This window comes from Lutzomyia longipalpis, chromosome 3 (assembly GCF_024334085.1).
Source record: "Lutzomyia longipalpis isolate SR_M1_2022 chromosome 3, ASM2433408v1".
Taxonomy (NCBI): Eukaryota; Metazoa; Arthropoda; class Insecta; order Diptera; family Psychodidae; genus Lutzomyia; species Lutzomyia longipalpis.
In genome coordinates, this window is record NC_074709.1 from 21,329,804 (window position 1) to 21,353,740 (window position 23,937).

Here is a 23,937-nt window from a genome sequence, read left to right on the forward strand (position 1 = left end):
ATGGTTTTAAACACTGCTGAAGTAGCTGAATAATGTGTGTGAAAAGTCCTAAAATGGAGGTATAATGCTAAGAAACTTATCAAGGAGCGGCGGACCTGAAGCTGCGGGTTGCATAATGAATGAAATGCAACGAAGAAAATAAATGAAGTAGTGAAAACTTTAATTGTAGGTACTACAAATAAAGCTTCCCCCATCTCGTACTCTTTGCTGTCTAAAATCACGTATAATGAGTTTATTCTTTAAGCATTTTTATGGGGGGTTGTTGGTGTGAACAGTGATTATATTTTACAATAAATCTATTGATTTTGTCTAATTGAGACTCAAAGTGATGTTTAATTGTGACTCTAATGACTTATTTGGACGAAACTTTTGTCTAATGCGCACTCAGTTACCCAAGAAAGAAATCTTGGAAACATTTTCTTTTTAAGAGAAAATTAAGGTCAAAGTTTGAGGTTGCAAGTACAGCATCCTCTAAGGGTTAATGAATCTTTTTTAGGTATTTTGTCGTTTTAATTAGGTAAAAGCTGAAAAGTTTCGTCGTTCAAAGAAGCTATATTTTAAGTCCAAAGTCGAAATTAGATACTTTTCGTGTGCCAAAAAGACAAATTTTGCCTCCAAATCAAATTTTATCTCTGCTCTAAGGTTTTATCCTATAACTATTCCTTTTTCCTTATCTTTGCAGTCTGGTGCCAAAATAAACATTTCCGATGGATCATGTCCGGAGAGAATTGTGACGGTATCTGGATCAACAAATGCCATATTCAAAGCATTTGCACTCATTACAAAGAAATTCGAAGAGGTAAATTTATATTTTCCAGTTTTTTTTATTCTCAATATCTTTCCTCACACCACTGATTTCCATCTTAAGCTATACACGACGTATCAGTTAATATTCCATTGCAAATTGAACCCTTATTTCTGTCTCATTTAACAGTGGTGTTCACAATTCAATGATGTCAATACTCCAGGTGGAAAGACACAGATTCCGATTCGTTTGATTGTACCGGCAAGTCAGTGTGGTTCATTGATTGGTAAGTAATATTTTTTTCCTTCATGTTCTTGAAAAAAATTATGCTTTGCATGTAATGGGATATTGCATAAGAAGTAGAAAATCAAATTCATATTCCGTTTTTCTGAATAATTCAACGAACATTCAATAAAAGAGTTGATCTTATAACTATCATATAAGAAACTGATATATCTACGTTATTTTTTCCAAAAGCTTTAAAAGTTCAAATGTGAAAGCTTTAAATTTAAGAGGGAAGTTTAGGCTGGAAGTAGTTAAAAAGGATTTGCAAAAGTGAATTTATAAATTAGTTTTCCAATCAATCTTTACTAATTTGACGTAATAATTTTTTTTAAAGGGAAAGGTGGTTCCAAAATTAAGGAAATTCGTGAAGGAACTGGCTGCTCCATTCAAGTTGCTAGTGAGATGTTGCCAAATTCGACTGAACGTGCTGTTACTTTAAGTGGTACTGCTGATCAAATAACTCAGTGTATTTATCATATTTGCTATGTGATGCTGGAGGTAAGTTCCTACAAACCTTTCCCGTAATTATTCCCCTGAGCCCTAATTTAAAATTATATTTAAAATATTTTTAAAACAAACATCTGTAGAACAATGCTATGTGCCCCGGTAGAGAAACCCTTCTACCGTAATAATACGTTGAGCTGTGGCACTATGTGTGTCTAGGGTTGGACTGCTCTGGGTGAAAGAGTGAGATGAGTCGTTAGCTCTATGCCGCTCATCAGGCACTCATAGGTATCAGTAACCCATTGCCGCTCGTCCGATTCAGTTCGGGACCCGTTAGCTCTCTATATAAGGGTAGTTTATAGCCCATGTAGGAATATCGTCCTACACATCTTTCCTTGGCTTTTTTAAAGGTTTTTTTTTATTCTATTTGAGAACATTTTCTTTTATTGATTCCATTCAGTTTTCTTGTTCTGAAAATAGAATTGATGGATGCGGATTTTATTTCTTTCTTCAAATAAATTTCTTAATGAGAAATTTTCTCATTAAGTCTCCTTAGAACTAAATAAGAATTAAATGGAGAAAAGAAAATTTTCATTTTATTGTTTTTCATTAGTTTTTTTCATTGAATCTACTATCATTAAATGACAAGTTTAGGGATGAGAAGAAGAACTGTCGGAAAAGGTTTATGGATGGAAATGGCAATAAATTTAGAATCGCGTGATAAATGGCACCAATTAAAAATTGCTTCAGTATGATATATTTCGTTCGAATGAGTATTTTTTGCCATCCAGTTTTGCTGTTTTAAGGGAGGGTGAAAAATAAAAGAGCCATTAGAAGACACGTTTTCATGGAGGGAAGATGAAAATTCAAAAATTTATTCATTTTTTTTTAAATTTATTTACAGCATTTATGCGCACCAACGTACAAACTTTTATGGAAAAATAACCTAAAAATTATTCATAACTCTTTACTTTTAATGTAGATGCGATTAAATTGTTTTTAAATCATCTAAATTGTGCGGAAAAGGATTTTATTTCACAATATCTTTTCTCAGAATTAATTATTTTGTGCAGAATATTCATATTTTTTTATTAAAACTTTTTAATGAGCTTTCCCTCTAAAAATAAATCTTATTAGATACCTACATTTAGTTGCAACAATTTGACGTATAAAGCAATTGTAAAATAAATAACAATTTCATTAAAAGATAGTAAAAGTGATTACTTCACTTATTTTTTTTACCAATTTGCCTGTAATCACCTTATCAATAGAAATGCGGTATATACACATACATAGTTTTTCGATGAGGAAATTCATGCGTTAACGATAAATGGCAATTGATTGTGGTGGGAAAATCCTTGCAGGGCTTGCAACTTTATCACAATTCGCCAATTTATTTGGTGAACATGAAAATAAATTGATGTCCATTGTTATAATCTTTTATTTTCATTGAGAATGGTTTCAAAATTGGTGTTGATTTAAAAATTGCTATTTTTTTTATATTATCTACATACATAAATGTACATAAATGTATTATATATATCGCTCAGAAGCTTTTATAAAAAGCGATAAATTTAAAATAGTCTTATTAATTTAAAATGACACAATCAGTCTAATTGATGGGAATAATCAATGATTGCAAAAGAACCTAAATATATCACGAGAAAATAATTCGATATAGTTAGTTCAACACAATAAAAAATTCATTAAAATATTTTCCTATTTATAGGATGGATTTTATTACACTTTAAGAGCTTTTATAATGTAGATAATGTTTAGATGAGGATGATGTTTCTCAGGCACATCATAAATGGGGAATGTTTAATTTTAAACTTTGTTAATAAATTATAAATTCACAATTTTAGTTTTGTTAAGAGAAAGTTTTCTTTTGAAAGTTTCTAAACTAAAATGTTATTTTGTATATATTTTGTTATAGTCACCACCAAAGGGTGCAACAATTCCATACCGACCAAAACCACAAGTGAATGGTCCTGTAATTCTGGCCAATGGACAAGCTTATACAATTCAAGGAAATTATGCGGTACCAGCTCAAGAGGTAACATATTACAATTATGGTGACACTACATAATAAAATATATACATATGCTTCTCTTATATACATACAAATTTTCCCCAAACACATAACAAAACAACATTTTGAGCTGATGCTATATCAAGTTTAATTAATAAAGTTGTGCAAAGTAATGTGATTGATTACATGTTGGTGGAATGTAATTCATGTGCTCATACACTCTGCTTTTGTCTTGTAGCTATTTTAATACTTTCTCAGTGACATATTAATACTTAACATTTTCACATTAGAACATACCCACATTAGAGATTTTTACCCTAGCTGAAAACATTTATATAATTTCATTTTTGATTTGATTATTTTGTGCGTGAAAGACAATTGGTGCAAAAAAAAGTGATAAAATTGCAGAAAATAATTTAAAAAAAAATTTTCTTGTGTTTATCGGGTTTTAATTATTTTCTGAATTTTACAATTTTTTAACGTAGGTTCTGTGAGCTTAAAAAGTAGAATTTCCACACTTAAATATGCTAAAAACCACACAGAATATGAATACATATTTGACTTAATTTAAAAATTATCTTTTCTTCACAAGGAAGTTCTAATTTAGCGGTAGATTCTGTCAAAAATCTTTTCTTTTCTTGCAATTTAAAAGTTTTTATGAGATTTTAACAGTTAATGTTTTTCAAACGTTCTATTTTTGTTCCATAAAAGAAAAACAACTGATTTTTTATTCCAGAAAAATATTAGAAATATATTCAAAGAGCTCTAGAAAAGTAATTTTCCTTTAAAATACGATTAAAGAAGGAAACAAATTGTCAAAATCTGTTAATATTTTTCATGGAATACAAAAAATCTTATAACTGACAAACTGTAAGAAAAAAAAATTTTCAACAGAATCGAGCCCTAAATTGATAGTTTCATACAAAAACATTATTATCAAGCAATTTAGCCTTTTGGCAACAATATGCCTTAAATGGCTGGTTCTCTAATCACTAAAACACAGTTTAGTTTTGCGAAAACTTTTACTTTAGAACTTATTGCAGTTTATTTTGAAGTATAATCCTTAAGTTAAAAAAAAAATGTGAGAATAGTGATCATAGCAATAAACCACTATATCTTTCAAGTCACAATGTTTCGGCAGGTATAAGAAATTGTTTAGAAGTGTGACAAATAACTATGTGTGTGGCTGTTGTGATCAACATCCTCATATTCCAACATATCAGTCGTTAGAACATCTTGCTTTTATGTACATATATACCTATCTTTTAAGTTAAGTAACTGAGTGAAGATGAGAATGTTTGCGATTGATGTATTCTGTGCTGTGAATGTAAATGGGACAGAAGTATTTTTGTAGATTTTCATTATAGGTAGTTTACTGATTTAGGTTTAGGTTTGGAAAATCTAGAGTATGCGTGATTGATTAGATTGATACGTATACCTTCAACTACTCTGGTAGTAATTTTTTGATGATGTTTTGTACGTTGTAGACCGAAAAAAAATCATAAAATTAAACTATCTAACATAAAAACGTAAATTAAGTTACCCTCCCCTTCGCTGTACCCTCCATGTAGAATATTATTCTAAATCTGCTATATAGAAGTTCACATTGTTTAACCTCGGCAATCCTGAATGAACTGACCAGTCCACAATGTTTGCTAAACTATATTTCCCTAAACCGAAAAAAAGGATTTTAAAATGTGAACCAAATAGACGGTTTTTCCCTCATTTACCCCTACCTGCTCGCACCGCACCCCGTAAACGACCATGAGTTCCCAAAGTGATGTTGTTTGCGATATTAATTAATCTGTGATTTATTTTCTCTCTTTTTTTCTATCTCTGTGTTTTTTTTTTGCGCGCATATCATGGTCGGTTAGACCTGCACAGTATTTCCACTAGCGTTGGCCGGTGGCCTCCATGCTGGCATCTCGGGTCTAGCTGATCCACTCCTGAAAGGGGCACATCTGCCAGCCGCAGTGCCTCCACATCATCTACAGCAAATACCTGATGTGAGTTAATCGTTTTGATTGGTGCTGCCCCCCCAAAGAAATCCATCCACTTTCTTTTCTGCAAAATAAGAAATGTATAAATCATAATACAACAGAACTACCATGAATAAATGATACCTCTGCCCCCAAATCCAACTTTCAACTCCGAACCACAAAACCCCCTATTCAACCACAACATTTTAGTCGTTTTTTTGCGAGGAAAATCCCCCCTGAAGTAACTTCAATCCAAAAAACCCTCCAAAGAAGCTAAACTGCCCCATTATCTCACCCACATTGTAATATTTCTTTTATATATATTTACATTTTAATCCGTTCCCAAATTAATTGGTCGACTCTGCCATAAATGTATGTTTGGACAGTAGAAAGAGGGATTATGGTGGTATGAGAGTGAGTGTGAGAGATTATTGATAAATAAAATGCATAGATATAATGTACGAAACATTGTATACATTTGGTATATGTAGCATATTTTTTGCCTATTATTTATCATTTAATGCAAAAATTAAAGCTGAATTTCGGTATCTCTCCGGCATTTATGAACATTTAATTTCAATGTTTTCAAATAACAAAGTCCTTTTCATAACAATTTTTTTAGTGTACAGAACAAAGAGAGTTTGAAGTTAGATTATTTATTAAAAATAATAAAAATAAAATTAAAATTTGACGAGAAAAACTTACTTTATGTACATACATTCAACCCCAAAAAACAAAGATTATTAATCTTTTGTTGTTTTAATTATAGCTTAGATCACTTATGAGAGTTTAAAAAAAAACTAATAAAAAATAACAAAATAATTTTCAAAAAGGACAGTTAAATTAAATTGTAGGTATTTTATCATCTTGTGTCAAGCATATAAAATGCGGAAGATATAATTCTACAAACGTCCTTTATTTAGGTAGTAATTAACTAATTAATTCTGGCCTAACTACTACAATCTGCCCAAGATTATAGGACTGATTTTCAAAAAAAAAAAAAAAAAAAGGATTTTCCATTTTAGCTGTGTTACTTTCATACAGCTTTTTATTATATACATATATAGATACATTATAGGTAAAAACATATTTGAAAATTTCCTGTATTTACCTACATGTATTTTTTCAATTTATATTTTTGACATTTTTTTATTATCTGTCATATTGTAACAAGTTTTCACTTTGCTTTTTCTCTACATTTTTTTTTGTTTAATTTCATTTTTTTTCATTTGCCTCATTGCCTCTTTCAATGGAAATTTTACCACAATATTTGCTATATATCTATATATTAGTCATATATAATATATTGAATTTTGTCTGTGCCACTGAATCCTGCTGTAAATTGTATTTTGTGGTGCACTGAAAAACTCATTATTTTCACCATTTTTTTGTGTCAATTTTTATGTGCAAACATTTGAGAAGGCTTTAGGTGTATGATGGCAACGAAGTCAATTTTAATGAAATAACCATTTTCATCTGCAACAATACCTGTGCGAATTTTTTTCAAAGATATCAACAGAAAAAATATAATTATAAATAAAAAAATGAAAGAATAATTTTCTCTTCATTTCGATTTTCAATTTTTAAACAAGTTGAAAAGTTTCTTCGCTAATTGAATTAAATATAATATTTTATTTTTATAACATTAATTAGATTAAATTCAAAATGTGCCCCAAAAAATCATACTCATGCTGTATACTTACATATACGCTGTAATTCCTCGTTGCACAGCTGTCGAAACGACGTGTTGTCGTTTTTTTATGCACAGGAAAACACCGAAAAACTGATATCTTGATTAATTTATGTCTTCAATGTAATGAAAAAGAAAATGTAAAGTGCGGTGTGTAAATATTTGAAATTAATGAAATCTGGCAATGTGTCAAAGTGTCAAAGTTATTTGAAATTAGGGAGATGAAAGAGGTAAAATGAAGAATTAGCCTGTGTTTTCAATTCTTTACCCCAATATGATTTTTTGATTACTTATGCGGTCGTGGGGTACAATTTCTATAGGATTTAAAATACGGAAAAGGGCCCTTGTCTATTTCCTAAAATTTACTTCAGAAGTCTAACATTTATAACCGATTTTGATAATGACGGAAAGTTCAATCATCGAAACGTAATAATTTAAGAAAATAGAGAAAAGTTCTTAATCCTTTTTGCGTCAAAAAAATTTTTTATTGATTAAAAATTTTAAAATTTTAAAAATCTTGCGGTAATTATTTGAACGAAGGCACGATAAAACGATCTATTCTACCTATACTAAAATAAATATTATTTGAAAATATCAGGTCCAAATAAAATTTTTACTTTTCAAGAAAGTTTTAGAATTTAGCTTTTTATATAATTGAAATTTATATTTCTTCAATTCTTATTTTTTTTCTTTTACTTTTTTTAAAAATTAAAACTCTCCTTTCTTGAAAAGTAAAAATTTATTTCTTTTGTTTATTTAAATTTTTCTTTTGGAACCCTACCTACATAATATTTTTGGTTTATTATTATTAATGTAGTGCAAAGAGGTATGCTAATTATATTAATGACGGAGTGGTTGATAAAATGTGTATAAATGAAAAAAAAAATGTACTGGTAAGCTGACCAAGCTTACGGGAGCTGTGTTTCTTTCAGTGTACCAATTTTGTGAGAGCAAACTAGAACGCGAATTAATTTAAATACGCGCAAAGTCGGGAAAAGTTGAAAAGTCATACCCTAAGAAATGTTTGGAAAGCCATATCTCGAGAACGGATCCATAGATTTTCATAAATTTTTTTTTGTTTGAAAGGTCTTGAAGTCAGCTATAACATATCGAAAAATGAAAAAAATTTATGTCGCCATTTTCGAAAAATTCGAGTTCGAAATTTTCGAAAACTTTGTTTTCGATTTTAGCGCCTCTTGCGGTCATTTCTCGAAGTTGCAATGTTCTAGACATTTGTAGGGTTTCACGAAACCTTTCATTTGCGCTTGAGTTGATCAAGATCGGACTTGTAGAACCCGAGATATGACATGCCAACTTTGGAAGGCTATATCTCGAGAACGGATCCATAGATTTTCTTCATTTTCGGCATGAAGCTAGATAATATGGTCAGCTACAACATATCAAAAAATGAAAAAAATTTATGTCGCCGTTTTCGAGATATTCATCGAAAACTAATCGAAAATTTTGTTTTCGATTTTTGGCCCCCTAGCGGTCACTTTTGAAACTTCTGATGTTCTAGAGAGTTGTAGGGTTTGTTGAGATCTTTCATTTGACCCCGAGTTGATCAAAATCGGTCAAGCCGTTTTCGAGTTATGGTCGATTTTCGATGAAAAATTGTGGCGGCCATATTGACTAAACGGCTTGACCGATTTTCGAAAATGAGGTATCGTTGGAAAGGTCTTGATGGCCCCTACAACATATCAAAATTTCAGCCCTCTAGCTATAATAGCGGCTGAGATATAGTGAAAACAAAATTTTGAGGTTATTCAAAATGGCGGACGGAGGGGTGGGGGGGTGGATTTGACCTCATAATCGGATTTCTTCAGGTCGATATTTAAACTTTGCCGTTTACCGCAAGTCTCTATCTATCACCGTTCTCTTGCAATTTAAGTTTATGATCCGGCCGGACGGCCGGACGGACGGCCGGACGGACGGACGGCCGGCCGGAAAAAAATTTTTTTGGCGCATACGTTTTTTGGAATGTGGGGACCCTAATTCGTGCTCATCCCAAGTTTGAGCCCGATCTGACGACTTTCGATTTTGCTCGGTACACAAAAGCTGTGTCTGAAAGAAACACAGCTAAAAGTAAAACGTAGAAGCATTCAAATCGTGTATTACTCTCCCAACCAATATGTATTTTTCTACCACAATTCCTTGGGCCTTGTATGTAAAAAGTATGTTGTAAATAAGATAGAAAACACTGGTTATTTGAAAATTAACATTTGGGCAGCACCTTTTCAAGATGATTAGCCTAAAAATGCTGTAGAGAGGCTAAAAAATTTACCATAATTTAACATTTTATGAAAATTTTGTGTAAAACTTCTAACCTCTAGTCATTGATTGACATTCCTCTGTAGATTTTTCTTCTTCTGTGTATGCGAGGAGTTCTTATAGTGATAAATGTTCTTTCATTTACATCCTTGACCTTTCCAGAACTTGTTGTTTTTTTTTTCCTAAAAAGAAAATTGAATTTTATACACATTATCACATTCTCATTTTGGTTATTTTTTATTAAATGCATTTCTTTTTCAGATATAAAATGTCATTTACGATGTAATTAATAGTCAATTTATTTATTTCAAATGTAAAGCAGATGGGTGGACTCACCAAGAACCCTTTGGCAGGATTAGCAGCTCTAGGAGCTCTTGGTATGGCTCCGTCAAATACAGGAGGTTTGAATCCCACAGGTGAGAATTTAAAAAATATTTTTTCAACAATAGATTTGTTTGTTAATAGTCGAATATTCTCAGACAAAATTAGTTTTAAAAACACTAAAATTTTGTTTTGGAATCCCCATTTTTAATTCTTAAATTTTTCAATTTTGTTCTTATAGTTTTATTATTTTTTGATCCTTTATCCATTCAGTAAACTATATGTTGGCTTTTTTTTTAACTTTGTTGAATTTAAATTGTATGAAGGAACATTTGAAAAACTCTAAGCATATAATCTGTAACCCCTTCGCACCTATTGGGTCATGCACTGACTTAAAGATGAAATATTTTATTTTCTTCAATGAATCCATTAAGAAAAACTTTAGTCAAAAATTGAGTCTAAATTAGGCAAAATTTTCGTCCAAATAAGCCATTTTAGAGTCTCAAAAGGACAGTTGGTCAAAAAGTAAAAGAAGACGTTTTGACTGAAAACTTTCTTGTGAGACTATCTAAAAAATAAATTATCCTGATAATAGGTCGAAGTGTTTCAATGTATTATACAGACGCGAAAGGGTCAAAAATATATTTTCAAAATTTTGGATTTAATTAACGGAAATAAAGACATAAATGGACATTAATGGTGATCTCTTGCTTTTCGCAGCATTGGCCGCTTTGGCTGGATCTCAGCTACGTTCTAATAACACAAATCGCAATCAACAGACAAATCAGCAGCAACATGAAATGACGGTGCCAAATGATTTGATTGGATGCATCATTGGGAAAGGTGGTACCAAAATTGCTGAAATACGACAAATATCTGGTGCCATGATTCGTATTTCAAATTGTGAGGAACGCGAGGGCGGCAATACGGATAGAACAATCACAATTAGTGGAAATCCCGACTCTGTGGCACTCGCCCAATATCTGATTAACATGAGGTAGGTCATTTTTTGGTTTTCTTCTTTTTCTTACTTTTTTTTTCTCATGGATTTTAGTGGATCTCAAAAATAGTTATTTCTGATCCATTTTCACTTTAGAGAAATTTTTTTGTTCTAATTTCTTCTTTAGTGTATTGATTGGGTACACTTTTATATTTTATTTAAAAAGAAAAACTGAACTTCAAATAAGCTACACGTTATGTAGCTTTTAAGCTTTAAAAAAAAAAGTTTCTTTTTGTAAATATATTTGAAGGGGATGCTTTTTTTTTTTCAATTTAACAAATTTGTAAATTTTATGGGGATATGTAGCGAAAAGGTAAAACCCTAAATATTCAATTCTCTTTCATGTGATTGTCCGAAAATTTATGGAGTGAACAACATGTTATGAGGGGGGATAATCCTGGAAATTTATTAACAAATCCGATGAAATGACTACAAAATAATGGGGGAGTGTTATCAATCAAATTCATTTTACCCTTCTGTCATTATCATATCATACCACAAAATGTTTCATAAATGTTTTACCTCATACATATGTATGTATTTGTATTTTATACCACCTCTAGCCTCTCATTTTTTTATCATATTCTTGTGTCCTTTTTCTCTTTGTATATGTATAACATATTTTTTTGACTGTGTGTCTCGTGTAATAAAAAATATTACCCTCCCTGTCACACCCCCGTCTATGCAATTCCAAGCGCAGTCTGAAGTCCCCACAATTTCACAATACCATTCATCATAAAATTATCCTGAATGACCCACCGCCCCCTTACCTTTGCCTAAAGCTTTCACCTGATACCTGAAAAAGAAAATATTTTGAGTTTTTATTTCTTTAAATTATTGATTCTCAATAACTCCTATTTATCCTCCCTTCTATGGCAATGCCATTCAATATTAACTACATATTTCTTTTGTGATTAATAATGTCCTATCCAAGCCCTCAAATATAATGAACTTCATCCTCAAATTTTAACAATAATATCCCAAAATTCACAAAAAATAATTCCCCTGAATACAATTCTTCCGATTCTTCCATGTCCTGAAAGGCAAATTTTGATATTGAATAATTAAAAGCAAAATCCACGCTGAACGATGTAATGATGAAAATTATTTATATATGTAAACATACTTGGAAACATAATAAAATATAGTCTATAAGACTAGGTTGTATAGTTTTAAATAAAGTATAGCACATTGTGCTTTCGAAACTTGAGCAGGATGCATCAAAAATAATCTGCAAAAATACATATAAAAGCTCTCTGATTCCCTATATGTATTTACGCTAAAAAAAAACAAACATTTTATGATGTTTCGAAAGCATAGAGTGAATATGGTATTTAGAGATAATCTCCATGAGCAGTGCTCTCAACAACTTACAGTAAAATATTAAAATGAATAAAATATTAAAATAAATACAAAATAAACTGAAGGTATGCTAATTAAGGTAGGGTAAGATGGGGCAAAAAGTTAAATCGTAAGGCCTCGGAATATGGACTGAAAATACATTTTCCCATTGAGATTGAAAGAAATCGCGTGAGACAAAGTTCTTTTCGATAAATATATTTCTCAAATAAAATTAACTTTTTGCCCCATCTTACCCTACATAAACTAACTAAGGACAATGAGACTAACATTATAAAATAAACTATTTATGTCTCATAACATTGAAAGGTTATTAAGTTATTTTTAGTTCATAAAAACTACAGGGTTAGCAGCTTATTAAAAAAAGAACATTAATTAGGGGAAGATGGGGTAATTTGGTCATTTTTACAAAGGTGTTAATGGCAATATATCAAGCATATTAAATGCTAGAATATCCGCTTCTGCCCAGTTAATGCTCACCATAGACGTAATCATTCGTACCAAGTTTGGTGTAAATCAAACCATTAGATTTTATTTTATTCGTTAACAATTTCAGAAAATATTCTTACCTAGAAAAGAAGTAGGTATGCTTATTATGTACCAAGGTATCTATGTTAAGAAATAAATTTACGCTTGAATTACATTGCTATTTTACCAAACAGAAAGATATAGGTATACATATTTCGATTTGAGAGATATATTCTCAAAAAAAAAAATGTGGATAGGGTAATGGATATTGATTGCATTTCTCAATTTCAACATTATTTTTTTTTTTACTTTTCGTATTTTCCAATTGATAAAATTGAGTTGTGCAAAATTTAGTTCCTGGATGGGGAAGTACCGCCTAAATGAGTATAAAGGTATCCCCACCTAGATAAGGGTGAAAAGAGGAAGAGGAAGGAAATGAAAAGTTGGAGTTTATAGACAATGGAATATGAGATTGTTTCATATCAGTTTCATGTGATCAACCAACAACAAATAAAGTGGTTGGACAAGAACATTCTTTACGTGGCAAATGAAATTGAAACTTTCACAGAGCTGGGAAAAAATATTTCGTATCATATTCTATATTATTTTTTTTATTAAAAGAAAAGCATAATTGGGGGAAATAAATTTTTAAAAAAATGTAAGATTTAGGTAACGTAAGTAAATAATAAAGTCCATGTTATAGCCTAGAAATAAGCTTTAAATTGGAAAACCTATTAAATAGCTTATTTTTATTATAGCAAAGGATGCTAAAAAGTTAAGAATTTAATTATAATTGTTAACAAGTAAAGAGGAGTTCTGTTAACTTCTCTCTCAGTCAGTATTTGGTACAAATTAGGCTATGAAAACTTTACTTTAAGTAAAAAAAATTCGCAATCCAAATTTTTCCTAAACCAATCCGACTATTGACACCGAGAGAAAGTCGAAGTTCAAAGGGACTCGCTAGAGTACCTGTGTGCACCCAGTAATAAATAAACAAAACTTTATACACAACTCATAATACACTGTTACACATCAATTACATAAAATGACTTTACTAAAAAAAAAAGAGACGAAAGATCCATTTTAACGTAACAATATTTTAAAAAATATTTTTAAAGAAAATATAAAAAATATATAAAACAAAATAAAAAAAATATCAAAATTTATTAATTATAAAATGAAAAGCTGATTATCCTTCTAATATCATTTTTTGAATAGTTTTTTTTTTTATTAGAAACATAAATATTCTAAATAATACATAAATTGTTGAAAAAAAAGGATCCAAAATTGAGAAAGGACCAAGAAAAAAAAAGTGAAGTTGCCTAAAGTTATTAACTACAAATTACATCAGAACAACTGTTACATACTTGCAAAGCATTAAAAAAAAATAAAAAGAAATATAAAAATTTATAAAATTATCAAAAAAAAAAGTTTTTGTCATTTTAATATCATTTTCTGAATAGTTCATCTATCTACATTTTTTAATATTTTAGAAAATAATATTTATTTGATATTAAAATTTTAAAGATTTTAAAATGGTTATTAGGAAAACTGAAAATTTCAAGTAAAACACTGAAATATCGTATCTGCTTTAGCTCTACCTATGCTCGGTAATGTTAACGTTAATAGATCTTTTAACTGATTTAGAAAATTTAAAGAAAAACAATCAAACAAAGACTACAAACAAGACTACATAAATACATACACAGATTTGAAAACAACATAACCCGAACGAGACGAATTTATCCCAAAAACAAAACCTTAATCTTTCACTTTCTCTCACAACTTCTTTACCATTTCCCCCATACCTTAATACCTAACATGAACCTCCTTCTCTTATCCCCACAGCGTCGAACTCCAGAAGGCGAATCTAGCCGATGCAAACAATCAAACAACAAGTAATGGAAGTAGTGCGAGTAATGGTGGTGGTGGTGGTAGTAATAGTGGTGGTACCGGAAGTGGCAGTGGCAACACATCGTCCGGACAGACAGCCCAGACGGCGATTCCGACTACCACAAATCAGACAGGCGGTGCAAATTCACTAGCTAGCGCTATTCCATTGGCGCAATTGCTGTCAAAACCGGGAGCACTCAATGCACTGTCGAGCCTGAGTGCTCTAGGGGGGCTATCGGATCTCCTTGGTGGTTTGGCAAATTTAGGTCCACCGGTCCAAACTACGGGGGTACATCGAAATAAGACCTTTGCTCCGCGTCTCAGATCACCTAATTCAAGTAGTACCGGGGGGACTGAGAAGAAGAGTGACAGGAACAAATTTAATCCTTATTAGAGGATCACGATGGTGTCATTTCTTTACTTTTTTTTTATTCTATGATACCACACTGCTTCTTTCTCTTCTGCATACTTTTCCTTCTGTTTATGGAGGATTAATCTCTCACTCTATGTGTGTGAATTTTTCATTTATTTTATCTATTTTTTTTTACAAATTCTCTTCGCACGTAAAGAAATCTTCAAATTCTTGCGCAGGAAGCGCTAATTTATTTGATCGTGCTCTTATGTCTTTTATTCTCTATGAATTCATAAACCACAAAATATTATTCAAATTGAAGTATCGTAATCTTAGTATCTCTTAGATTAAAGCAAAATCTACATAATACTAAAAAAAAATAGTTGGTAGTCATATTTACCCCCTAATCTTATCTATATTCGTCATAATTAGAATTTGATTGACTGCGGGAAAGTCGAGGTAAATGGGGAAAAGGAATAGAAAATCTCTTTTTGTGATTTCTAACAGTGTATTCTCAACGACTCTCCCCCCATAATTTTATTTATTCAACATGGAGTTTTCTTTTTGGAGTGTTTATTTAAATTTATCCATTACTATATTATGCGTAGTGATAAACTTTTATAGATAATAAGGGCAAATATAAAAACAAATGGTTTCATTTTCATCGCGTGGAAAAAATATTCAAAATAATTCTTTTAAAGAATTTTTATTTTTTTAAACAAATAATTCGAATTATTCTTTTATATTGAATTGCATAAAATGAACGAAGCCTTATACATTTATTTTTTATTTGGAAAAGAAAATCACAAAAACATGGATCACTTATGAAATTTTCAAGACAATATTTTACGATGATGATGAAACATGAATTTACATTTTAATAAATAAATAATTACAACAAGAAAAATGTATTTATTCGTATTTAGAGTAGTTTGAGATCGAGGAACAATTTTAGGTGTTTTTTCTTTAAATTGCATATTCTATAGTAATGAAAAAGGAAAATTATCTTGGTATTAAGATAAAAATAGACTTATAATAAGATTTGAATAAATATTCAGTAGAAATCAACACACACGATAAAGAAATTAAAAATAAATTTCAATTTGAATCACAAACCACGAAACTACAATATAAACAGATAATTTTAAACGTATAACTACTGGATAAACTGGAAGATTGAAATTATTGATTATGAAAATTATAACAAAACAATATTGTTCATCACCAAAGTAAATTGATTATTAATAAACAATATAATGCAAAATATCCTATCCGTTATTTTCACTCCAATTGCCGTACCGCAGGGTGCAACATAATTTTCCCGCTAATTTGGCTTTTAATTGGAAAATATTTGTCACATGGAAATTATTCGCATATAATCAATAAAATAACGGCCAATTAATATTTTCTTTGCTTTTCAGCGTTACAATTTATTCATTTTTCTTTACAAAATAAAAATAATTAATCTACTAATTCTCGGTATTAATTTATTCGTTGGTATAACACACGCATGTGACGTACCAAAGTATTTGAAAAAGTTAATTGCCAAAAAATAGCTGACTTGCTGAAAAAACTGAAAAAAAAATCACTTGAAAAAATGAAAATATTCGTTGATTTTTTTTCTGTTTCTTCAGCAAAGAGAAGATTAAGAAAAAAAAAGAATTATTTAACAATAAAAAAAAACAAAATGCCTCTTCAACCACCAACCACCAACCTGAACGATGACCGACCACCAATATCCTTACTTATCCAGTTTTAATGAAACAAATCATATCAAAGTTCCACCTTCAAGCAAAATTGTCCACCTCATCCAACCATAAAACTCCGGTAAGATTGTTTTTTTACCTATAATTTTATCATAAAAGCTTCTTTCTGTTCTTTCTTTTGACTTTTTCTTTGTACCTTTGGGGATAATCATTAGGGATACTCACTATTTGTTTATTTTTTTTTTATAATTGCAAATGTGTTTAAGAAAAAAAATTCGTTCAATGAAGATCCCAAGTGGTAATAATGAATAGATTTAAATTGCCGGAATTTTGTGAAATTTTTACAAATAAAAATTCAAGATTTACTGGATTTATTAGAGAATTAGGATTAGTATCTCCTGCACTAAATATCGTAATAAAAAATAACAATTTGAAAGTTTTTTGGAAGATTTTGAAAGGTTGACGGTTCGATTCTGTCAAAATCTTAACTTTTCTGACTATTTGAGAATTGAAAAAAAAAAAAAATTTTTAACAGCTTGTATTTTTCAACAATCATGCTGAATATGCTAAAAAATATGCTAAAAATAGAAATCTTTAAAAACTTTTCTAAAAGATTTCTGAAGCAGAGAATCTTTTCTGTGTTTTATTAAATTAAATAACATAAATCTTCCTAAAGAATAGCACTAACTTGTTATATTTATAGTTTTTAAATAAATGTTTTAGCAAGTTTCAGTTTTTATTTAAAACGGAAATAAAAGAAAAAGCCGCCAGGTCTTTAAAGAGAGCGTAGAAAAGGTTGAAACAGAATAAAAATTTACAGGAGAACGTGGCCCAAATCAGACCTCTTTCTTATCATTATTCTTAAGCTCTAAACGAACATTAAAAGGTCCAAATTGGGCCTCATGCCTTAAAGTTTATCCGTCATGCCCACTTAATATTAGATTAGAAGACAGGTATTAATGGGGTAGATTCTGATATAAATCTTTTCTTTTCTTTCAAATCGTCAGTTAAAAGATTTTTGGTATTCTGGGAAAAATCTTAAAGGTTTTTCACATTTTTTTCTATCTTTAATCGTGTTTTGAAAGAAATTTACTTTTCAAGGCCTCTTCAGAGATCTCTCTGACTATATTTTCCTTATCAACAAATTATTTCTCTATTCTATAACGACAATAAAACAATTTAAAAACACCAATCTGTCAAAATCTACCAACAACTTTTCAGAGAAAAGAAAAGAAAAGATTTTTATGAGAATCTACCCCCAAATTTTATATTTTTTATTACCACATGGGATATTATTTTCTTTAAAAAGATATTAAAATTTGAATAAAATCAGTGAAAATCTCTAATAGTGATTTTTTTTTAAGTATTGCTAGTCTTTAACAAATATTTGATTGACTAATTTTATGTTTAAAACAACCCCTCATTTCATTCGGAAACTTTATTTTCATCCATCTTATGCTTGCACTAAAGTCTCTCTATACTAATATTTCTATGAACAACAATAAATTGGAAAATATTGTAAATAATTCCAGAATTTTTGCAAAATATTTGTTTTTTTTTCTTTTACTCAAAACGTTTTAACATCGTGAATTTGGAGGAGTACATTTATGTTCTTTTTTTGTGTTTTCATATTTGGTCAGTATGTATAGTTAACGCAATTGACAGAACCAAAGAAAAAAATGAGAGGACAAAGTTTGGAATATATCGCATATAGTACAATATAGTTGGTATTCCACATGAGTGTAATATTTAGTATTTTTACAAGTTTTCCTGTCGAATTCATTAACAAATAAATATTTTTTTGAAAATATAAAAAAAGAAAATATTGTATTATAATAGTTTTGTCATATTTATAGTATTTTTATTTTTGATTTTTGATTTTTTGAAATATGTACAATTTATTGAATTTATTGAACAAAATAAATAAATAAATACTATAGTGAGTTGAATGCTTCATTTAGCATTTTTTTTTGTTCATTTGGATTAATCAATGGGATTTTATGTGCTTTTTGCAGGATTTCCATGGAGACTGCTGGTCTGCCTCTGCCCGGATATCACTACATCGCCCCGAATCACATAGTAAAGGCGCCAATCCATTGAATCCATCAACAACCGTTTCAATCAGCGCTACGCCCACAGATGAGTAACATTTACAACACAGTCTCGGCCGATTATTTTCTTCTGCCACAGCAATCTTTCTCACAGTCACTTCCTCCAGCTTCTTTTCCCACCATATCCACCCGGTGGCCACACTTTGTCACTTACCTGTGGAAGGCTGCTGGTGAGATTTACACTACAGCCGATTGAAGTAAAAAAACAAACAGTTTTAAAAAAAGAAATCTACAAAGCAAGAATCACAATATTTTTTCGCCCTCTACTATGTCTCTTTTAAAATTAAACATAAAATAATAATATTTCTGTTGGGCTTTCGTTAAGTTTAAAAATGTTCTTTTTTTAGTTTCTTTTTTTATAAAAAAAATATTTTACAACATGTCTCGTTATTTATACATATCTCGACAAAACATACATATCTAAATTACCTTTTAACAAAATTCCTAGTAAACCTACATATTTGCACCCAATCCCAAATTGTGAGATTCATTAAATCAAATCGACTCACAGGCTTGGATTATCTGAATTATGAGGCAACAGATTTAATACAGAAAAAAAGTGTTTCGATGAGATTTTTTGCACTTGTCAGAAACTTAACGAAACTACGATTTTCCCAGTGAATTTACGTTAAAAAATTTTACCTCAATGTATTTGAAACATATCTCCAACAATTTAAAAAAAAATGAAAACACCGAAAATATTTAAAAGAAATCCGCTACACCGCCATTTTATTTAACATCGTCTTCGTATCGTGAGATAGAAAAAAAATTGATGAATAATATAGCAACAGGATGCTTAAAGGGAATATTAAAGAAAAAAAAAAAGAGAAAATTAGTAGAAAACTGAGTCATATCTCATTGTAAACAAAAATGAATTTATTGAAAGTGCCAAACTTACACAAACCTCACCTTTGTTTTATTTATTTTTTTCTTATCAAATGTAACGAAGATGAACGGAAAAATTATTGATGAAACGCTATTTAATGAAAAACTTTATTTGTCTGCGTTTTATTTTGAAGGTTTTAAAAAAGGAAAAATTTCAACAACATTGATTGAGATTGAGACAGATTCAAAGAAGAAACTTAATGCGAAAAAAAGTGAAAAGAATGCAAAAAAAAAGAGTAACAAATACGTGTAATTTAGGTAGAATGTATTTTAGATATTCTTATTTATTATCCAATAAAATACTATTCTATAGATGAGAAAATACTTAAAAAAAAAGAGGATTTAGGTGAGGGAAAAAGTGAAGAAAAAAAATCAAGTGATAATTATTTGCAAAAAAATGGAGAAAGTGGAAATTATACTTTGACTAAATAAAAATAAATACGACATTTATTTTTTACAACGTGAGACATTTAATTTATAATTTAAAGAAAAATATTTATAATTAGGGTGGAAGAAGAAAAATGCGGATCAATATTTAACTTATGAGTGTTGAAAATTTTTTTAGCCGAAAAAAAAACGACTTGAACATTTTTTAGTTTTTAGTTTTTATTAATAAAAATAATATTTAAGAAGAAATTTTAGAAAGAGAAAAAAAGACGGGCGAATATAAAAGCACTGGAAGATTTATTGTTTTTATCTTCAAGCAAATATACATTAAATGAGAAAAAAACATACAAATAAGATACAAGAGACGTAAAGTAGAGAAAAAATGTGTTGACACTTTATTAAATAATTTTTAAGTACAATTATATTTAAAGAAAGAAGTGAAATCTTAGTATAATAAATGAGCAAAATTGCTGGGTAAAAGAAACTGAGAGACTCCGTGTAAAATGGGGTAGACATTGATATAAAAAAAAACTGCGAAGAGGTTAAAAAAAAAAGACAATATTATTTGTAAATAATAAGTAATATGGAAAAAATGGTAAGTATTTGAAGATGAAATAATTACAATTGTCAAAGAAAAAATATATATTATATATTGAAATAGTGATGAAAATTATTGCAAATGTGGGAGGTGGAAGATAAAAAGAAACATATTTAATTCATTTTAAAAGTAATTAAAATGAATAACTGAGAAAATTGGGAACAAGTTATTCTAATTCTAATTAATTATTAACGTAAAATTAATATCAATTCATTTTTTAAATCATATTTCAAAATATACTGTCATATTAATTGTAGATAACAAAAAAAAAGTATAATCGTATATGAATTGATGGTAGATTTAATGATGAAAACAAAACAAAAAAAATATTTATTGTTTGATTATTCTCTTAAAATGTAAAAAAAAAAGAAATTCAAAAGGTAAGTATTCAAAAAAAAACTAATACATCTCAAAAATAAATAAAAAAAACAACAAAATAGATTTTTATATATTTTCAAAATCAGTATTGGTGAAAAACTCTTCTTCTAACATGAAACAAAAAATAGATTTTTCTTTTATATCTACGTTGCATACTTTTTTTTACTTACTATTTGTTCCACAAAAGCAAAGACATTGAGAATGTCCTCTTAACGTTAAATATTTCTAACTTTAGAAAAAAAGAACAAAGTGAAAAAAATAGTATGAAAGTAAAGAAAAAAAAATTAAGAATTTGACAAAGAAGCAATATTAATCGTAAAAAAAAATGATCTATTTCATGATTTGAGAGAAAAATAAATTCAATCAATAAGAGGAGATGTCAAAACGTATGAAGGGTTAAAAAAAAACATTAAAAAAACAAATTAAGAATGCAACGAAAAAAAATGAGAATTTCCTCAAAAGTTTCGGTTACACTCAGCGAGAAAAACATGAAGATTATTTTGCAAGAATCAAATAAATAATTTCTGATTATTCTTTTTCGGAAAATGGGATCAAGCCAAAGAATTTTATAAATATAGAAAAAATAATTTAAAGAAAAATGAAAAAAATGTAGAAGAATGAATAGTTTGAAAAATTAAAATTAGCATTTTTTTTTCATTAGAACTGCACTCAAAGTGCCAAACAATCTCGAATATTGTAAAATGAGGGTGTTCTCTCTAATTCATTAATGGAGTTTTGATCGTTTTATCGTATTTTTCTGACAAAAAATTGCTTTTCTGTTCATATTTGTTAAATTAATAAAATTTTCTTGATCAATTAAAATGCTGGAATTTGAAAACAAAAATATTTTCTTTTAATTTTCTGGCAGTTTAATAAATGTCAGAAACAATTACAAATAAAAATATTTTGAAAAAAGGAAGTTCATGAGGAATTTGAGAAAAATCCGAAGACGGAGCATTTCCATTAAACGTTATTTAAGACTCCAAAATGTCTTAGCTGCACTCAAAAAATATCGAAAGCTGACTCAAATAATGTCAAATTGAGACTCAAAAACATTCTAATGCACACGAAATATTTCACCTTATTGAAAAGTACAGGAAATAAATTTTTGCCGAGCTGTTAAAAATAAAAATTAGTAAGAGAACTTACTTGGAAAAATTCTAAAGCGGGCGATTGTGGTATATTTGCGGCCAACATCATCATGGTAGCAATTTTTTGGTACTCATTTTTCTAAGGAAAATGTATGAGGCTGTCCACTCCATGATTAAAAACATCATGGTAAAATGTTAAGATATTTTTTGAGTCCCAATTAGACATTTTGAGTTTGCTTTAGAAATTACTTGAGTCTCAATTTGACAAAGCATCTATTCGTTTTTGTAAATCCTTGTATTTCGTTTATTCGATATTTTATCGCTTCCAAAATTTCACTAATGAATTAAAGGGGAATTTCCCTCTCAATTGCGGTTTTTCGTTTTGCGACAAAACAATTGAGCAATGTTGAGAAAAATTAATAAAAATTGTGATAAGATAATGAATTTGATCTTCAAGTAATAATTTTCCTCAGTTTTTCTTCCAATGAGACTTATCAAATTAAAAGATATAGGTATTATACATTTGGATTATTTTATTCGCGGTAATTTATATAAGAAAAAAACATGTCTTTGATTCATCATTATAAAAAGAAAATAATCATTTCACTTGATATATTTATCTAATCATTCTTAACACAATATATATTATATAAATTTTACATATTTGAAATCATGCAATATTAATTTAAAAGAAAAAAAACAAAGTATATTAAAATACCACATAAGGTGAGAAATAATGTAAGAGAAAAATTATACTATAAAAGATGATAAAAAAAAAATAGTCAGCAAACCGTTGAATTTTATTGTTATACTGAGAAAAAAAAGTGAAAAATAGTTGCAAGTATTTGAACTATATTAAAAAAATGATAGCTACAAGAAAATATGAAATTAAACATAAAAATGAAATAAGGTTTTAATAAAAAAAATATGATATTTATGTATAATACGTAACTTAGGGCTGTTTTGAAAAAACAAGGTGAGAACAAGTAAAGGACTTTAAAGAAAATCAATTCAAAAATATTATTTTACATAAATATTAATGTTCTCAGCTAAGACAAATGATATTTCGATTTTTTATTTAAAAAAAAGGAACATATGTAGTACTTTAAGAAGGTCTAAAGTATAGTTCAAAATTTCGAGAAAGTTTTGTATTTTTTTAGGTTATTTTTGAAAGCAAATTAAAAAAAAATATTCTTTTTTCTTATTTTCTCACAAAAGCAACAAGTTTTTAGGAAAAGAATTAATTTGGATTATTCAAAAATTTTGAACTATACAATTGCCTTTGATTTTTTTTAGTTAAAAATATATTTAGCATATTAATGTTAGTTTTATGTAAACTTTTATTTTCTAGAAAATTATTTTTGTGTGCCAAAATGCGAAGAAATATTGGGTAGTCAGTCAGAATGATAAAGACTTTGAGAAAAAATGTTTCTTTTTGTTGCCTGACTATCTAATTGGTAGGCATAGGGAATTTAACTTTTACGTAAATATACATAACTTTGAAACTTTATATTTAGAAGAATCTATAGTCTTGTTTCTTGAATTTTTCTTTTAACCCTTTTAGGGCCGACATGAAACAAATATTTTGATATATTTATTTTTCTTTTAAAAATTATCCAAAATCTAATTTTATTTTGATAAAGATGACATTTAATTTAAATTCATAATTAAAGTAATTATTTGAAATCTGGGAAATATGTTTCATGTTTGAGTCATCGTAATAACGAGGGAAGGGTTAAAAGAACAAATTGTTCTTGATTAATAATTTTTTTTTATTTTTATGAATTTTCTTATAAAAAATTGAAAACATTTTATGTATTTTTTTTTAATTAAATAAATTATATTAATAGATTTTGATGATCAATATATAGAAAGAAAGGCTGGAGATTCTTGAAATAAGATTTAAAAGAAAATTCTTAATGGGTATATATAAATTTTTATT

The 23,937-nt window shown here is 28.9% G+C and overlaps 1 protein-coding gene across 15 annotated transcripts in view; it reads left to right on the forward strand.

Moving 5' to 3' along the window:
* LOC129792622 (poly(rC)-binding protein 3) overlaps window positions 1-23,631 on the forward strand; it is a 104,916-nt gene extending 81,285 nt beyond the window's left edge. For 3 of the 15 annotated variants that reach the window (XM_055831866.1, XM_055831867.1, XM_055831865.1), the window contains 8 exons: window positions 683-799; window positions 935-1,031; window positions 1,365-1,528; window positions 3,411-3,530; window positions 5,381-5,512; window positions 9,766-9,862; window positions 10,488-10,764; window positions 14,443-16,105. In XM_055831866.1, the coding sequence (XP_055687841.1) occupies window positions 683-799; window positions 935-1,031; window positions 1,365-1,528; window positions 3,411-3,530; window positions 5,381-5,512; window positions 9,766-9,862; window positions 10,488-10,764; window positions 14,443-14,881 (1,443 nt within the window). In that variant the 3' untranslated portion in view covers window positions 14,882-16,105. Of the gene's footprint in view, window positions 1-682; window positions 800-934; window positions 1,032-1,364; window positions 1,529-3,410; window positions 3,531-5,380; window positions 5,513-9,765; window positions 9,863-10,487; window positions 10,765-14,442; window positions 16,106-18,560 lie in introns of those variants that run through there. The other 12 variants (XM_055831875.1, XM_055831874.1, XM_055831877.1 and 9 more) reach the window with 7 other exon arrangements.
* Window positions 23,632-23,937: the final 306 nt, after the last annotated feature.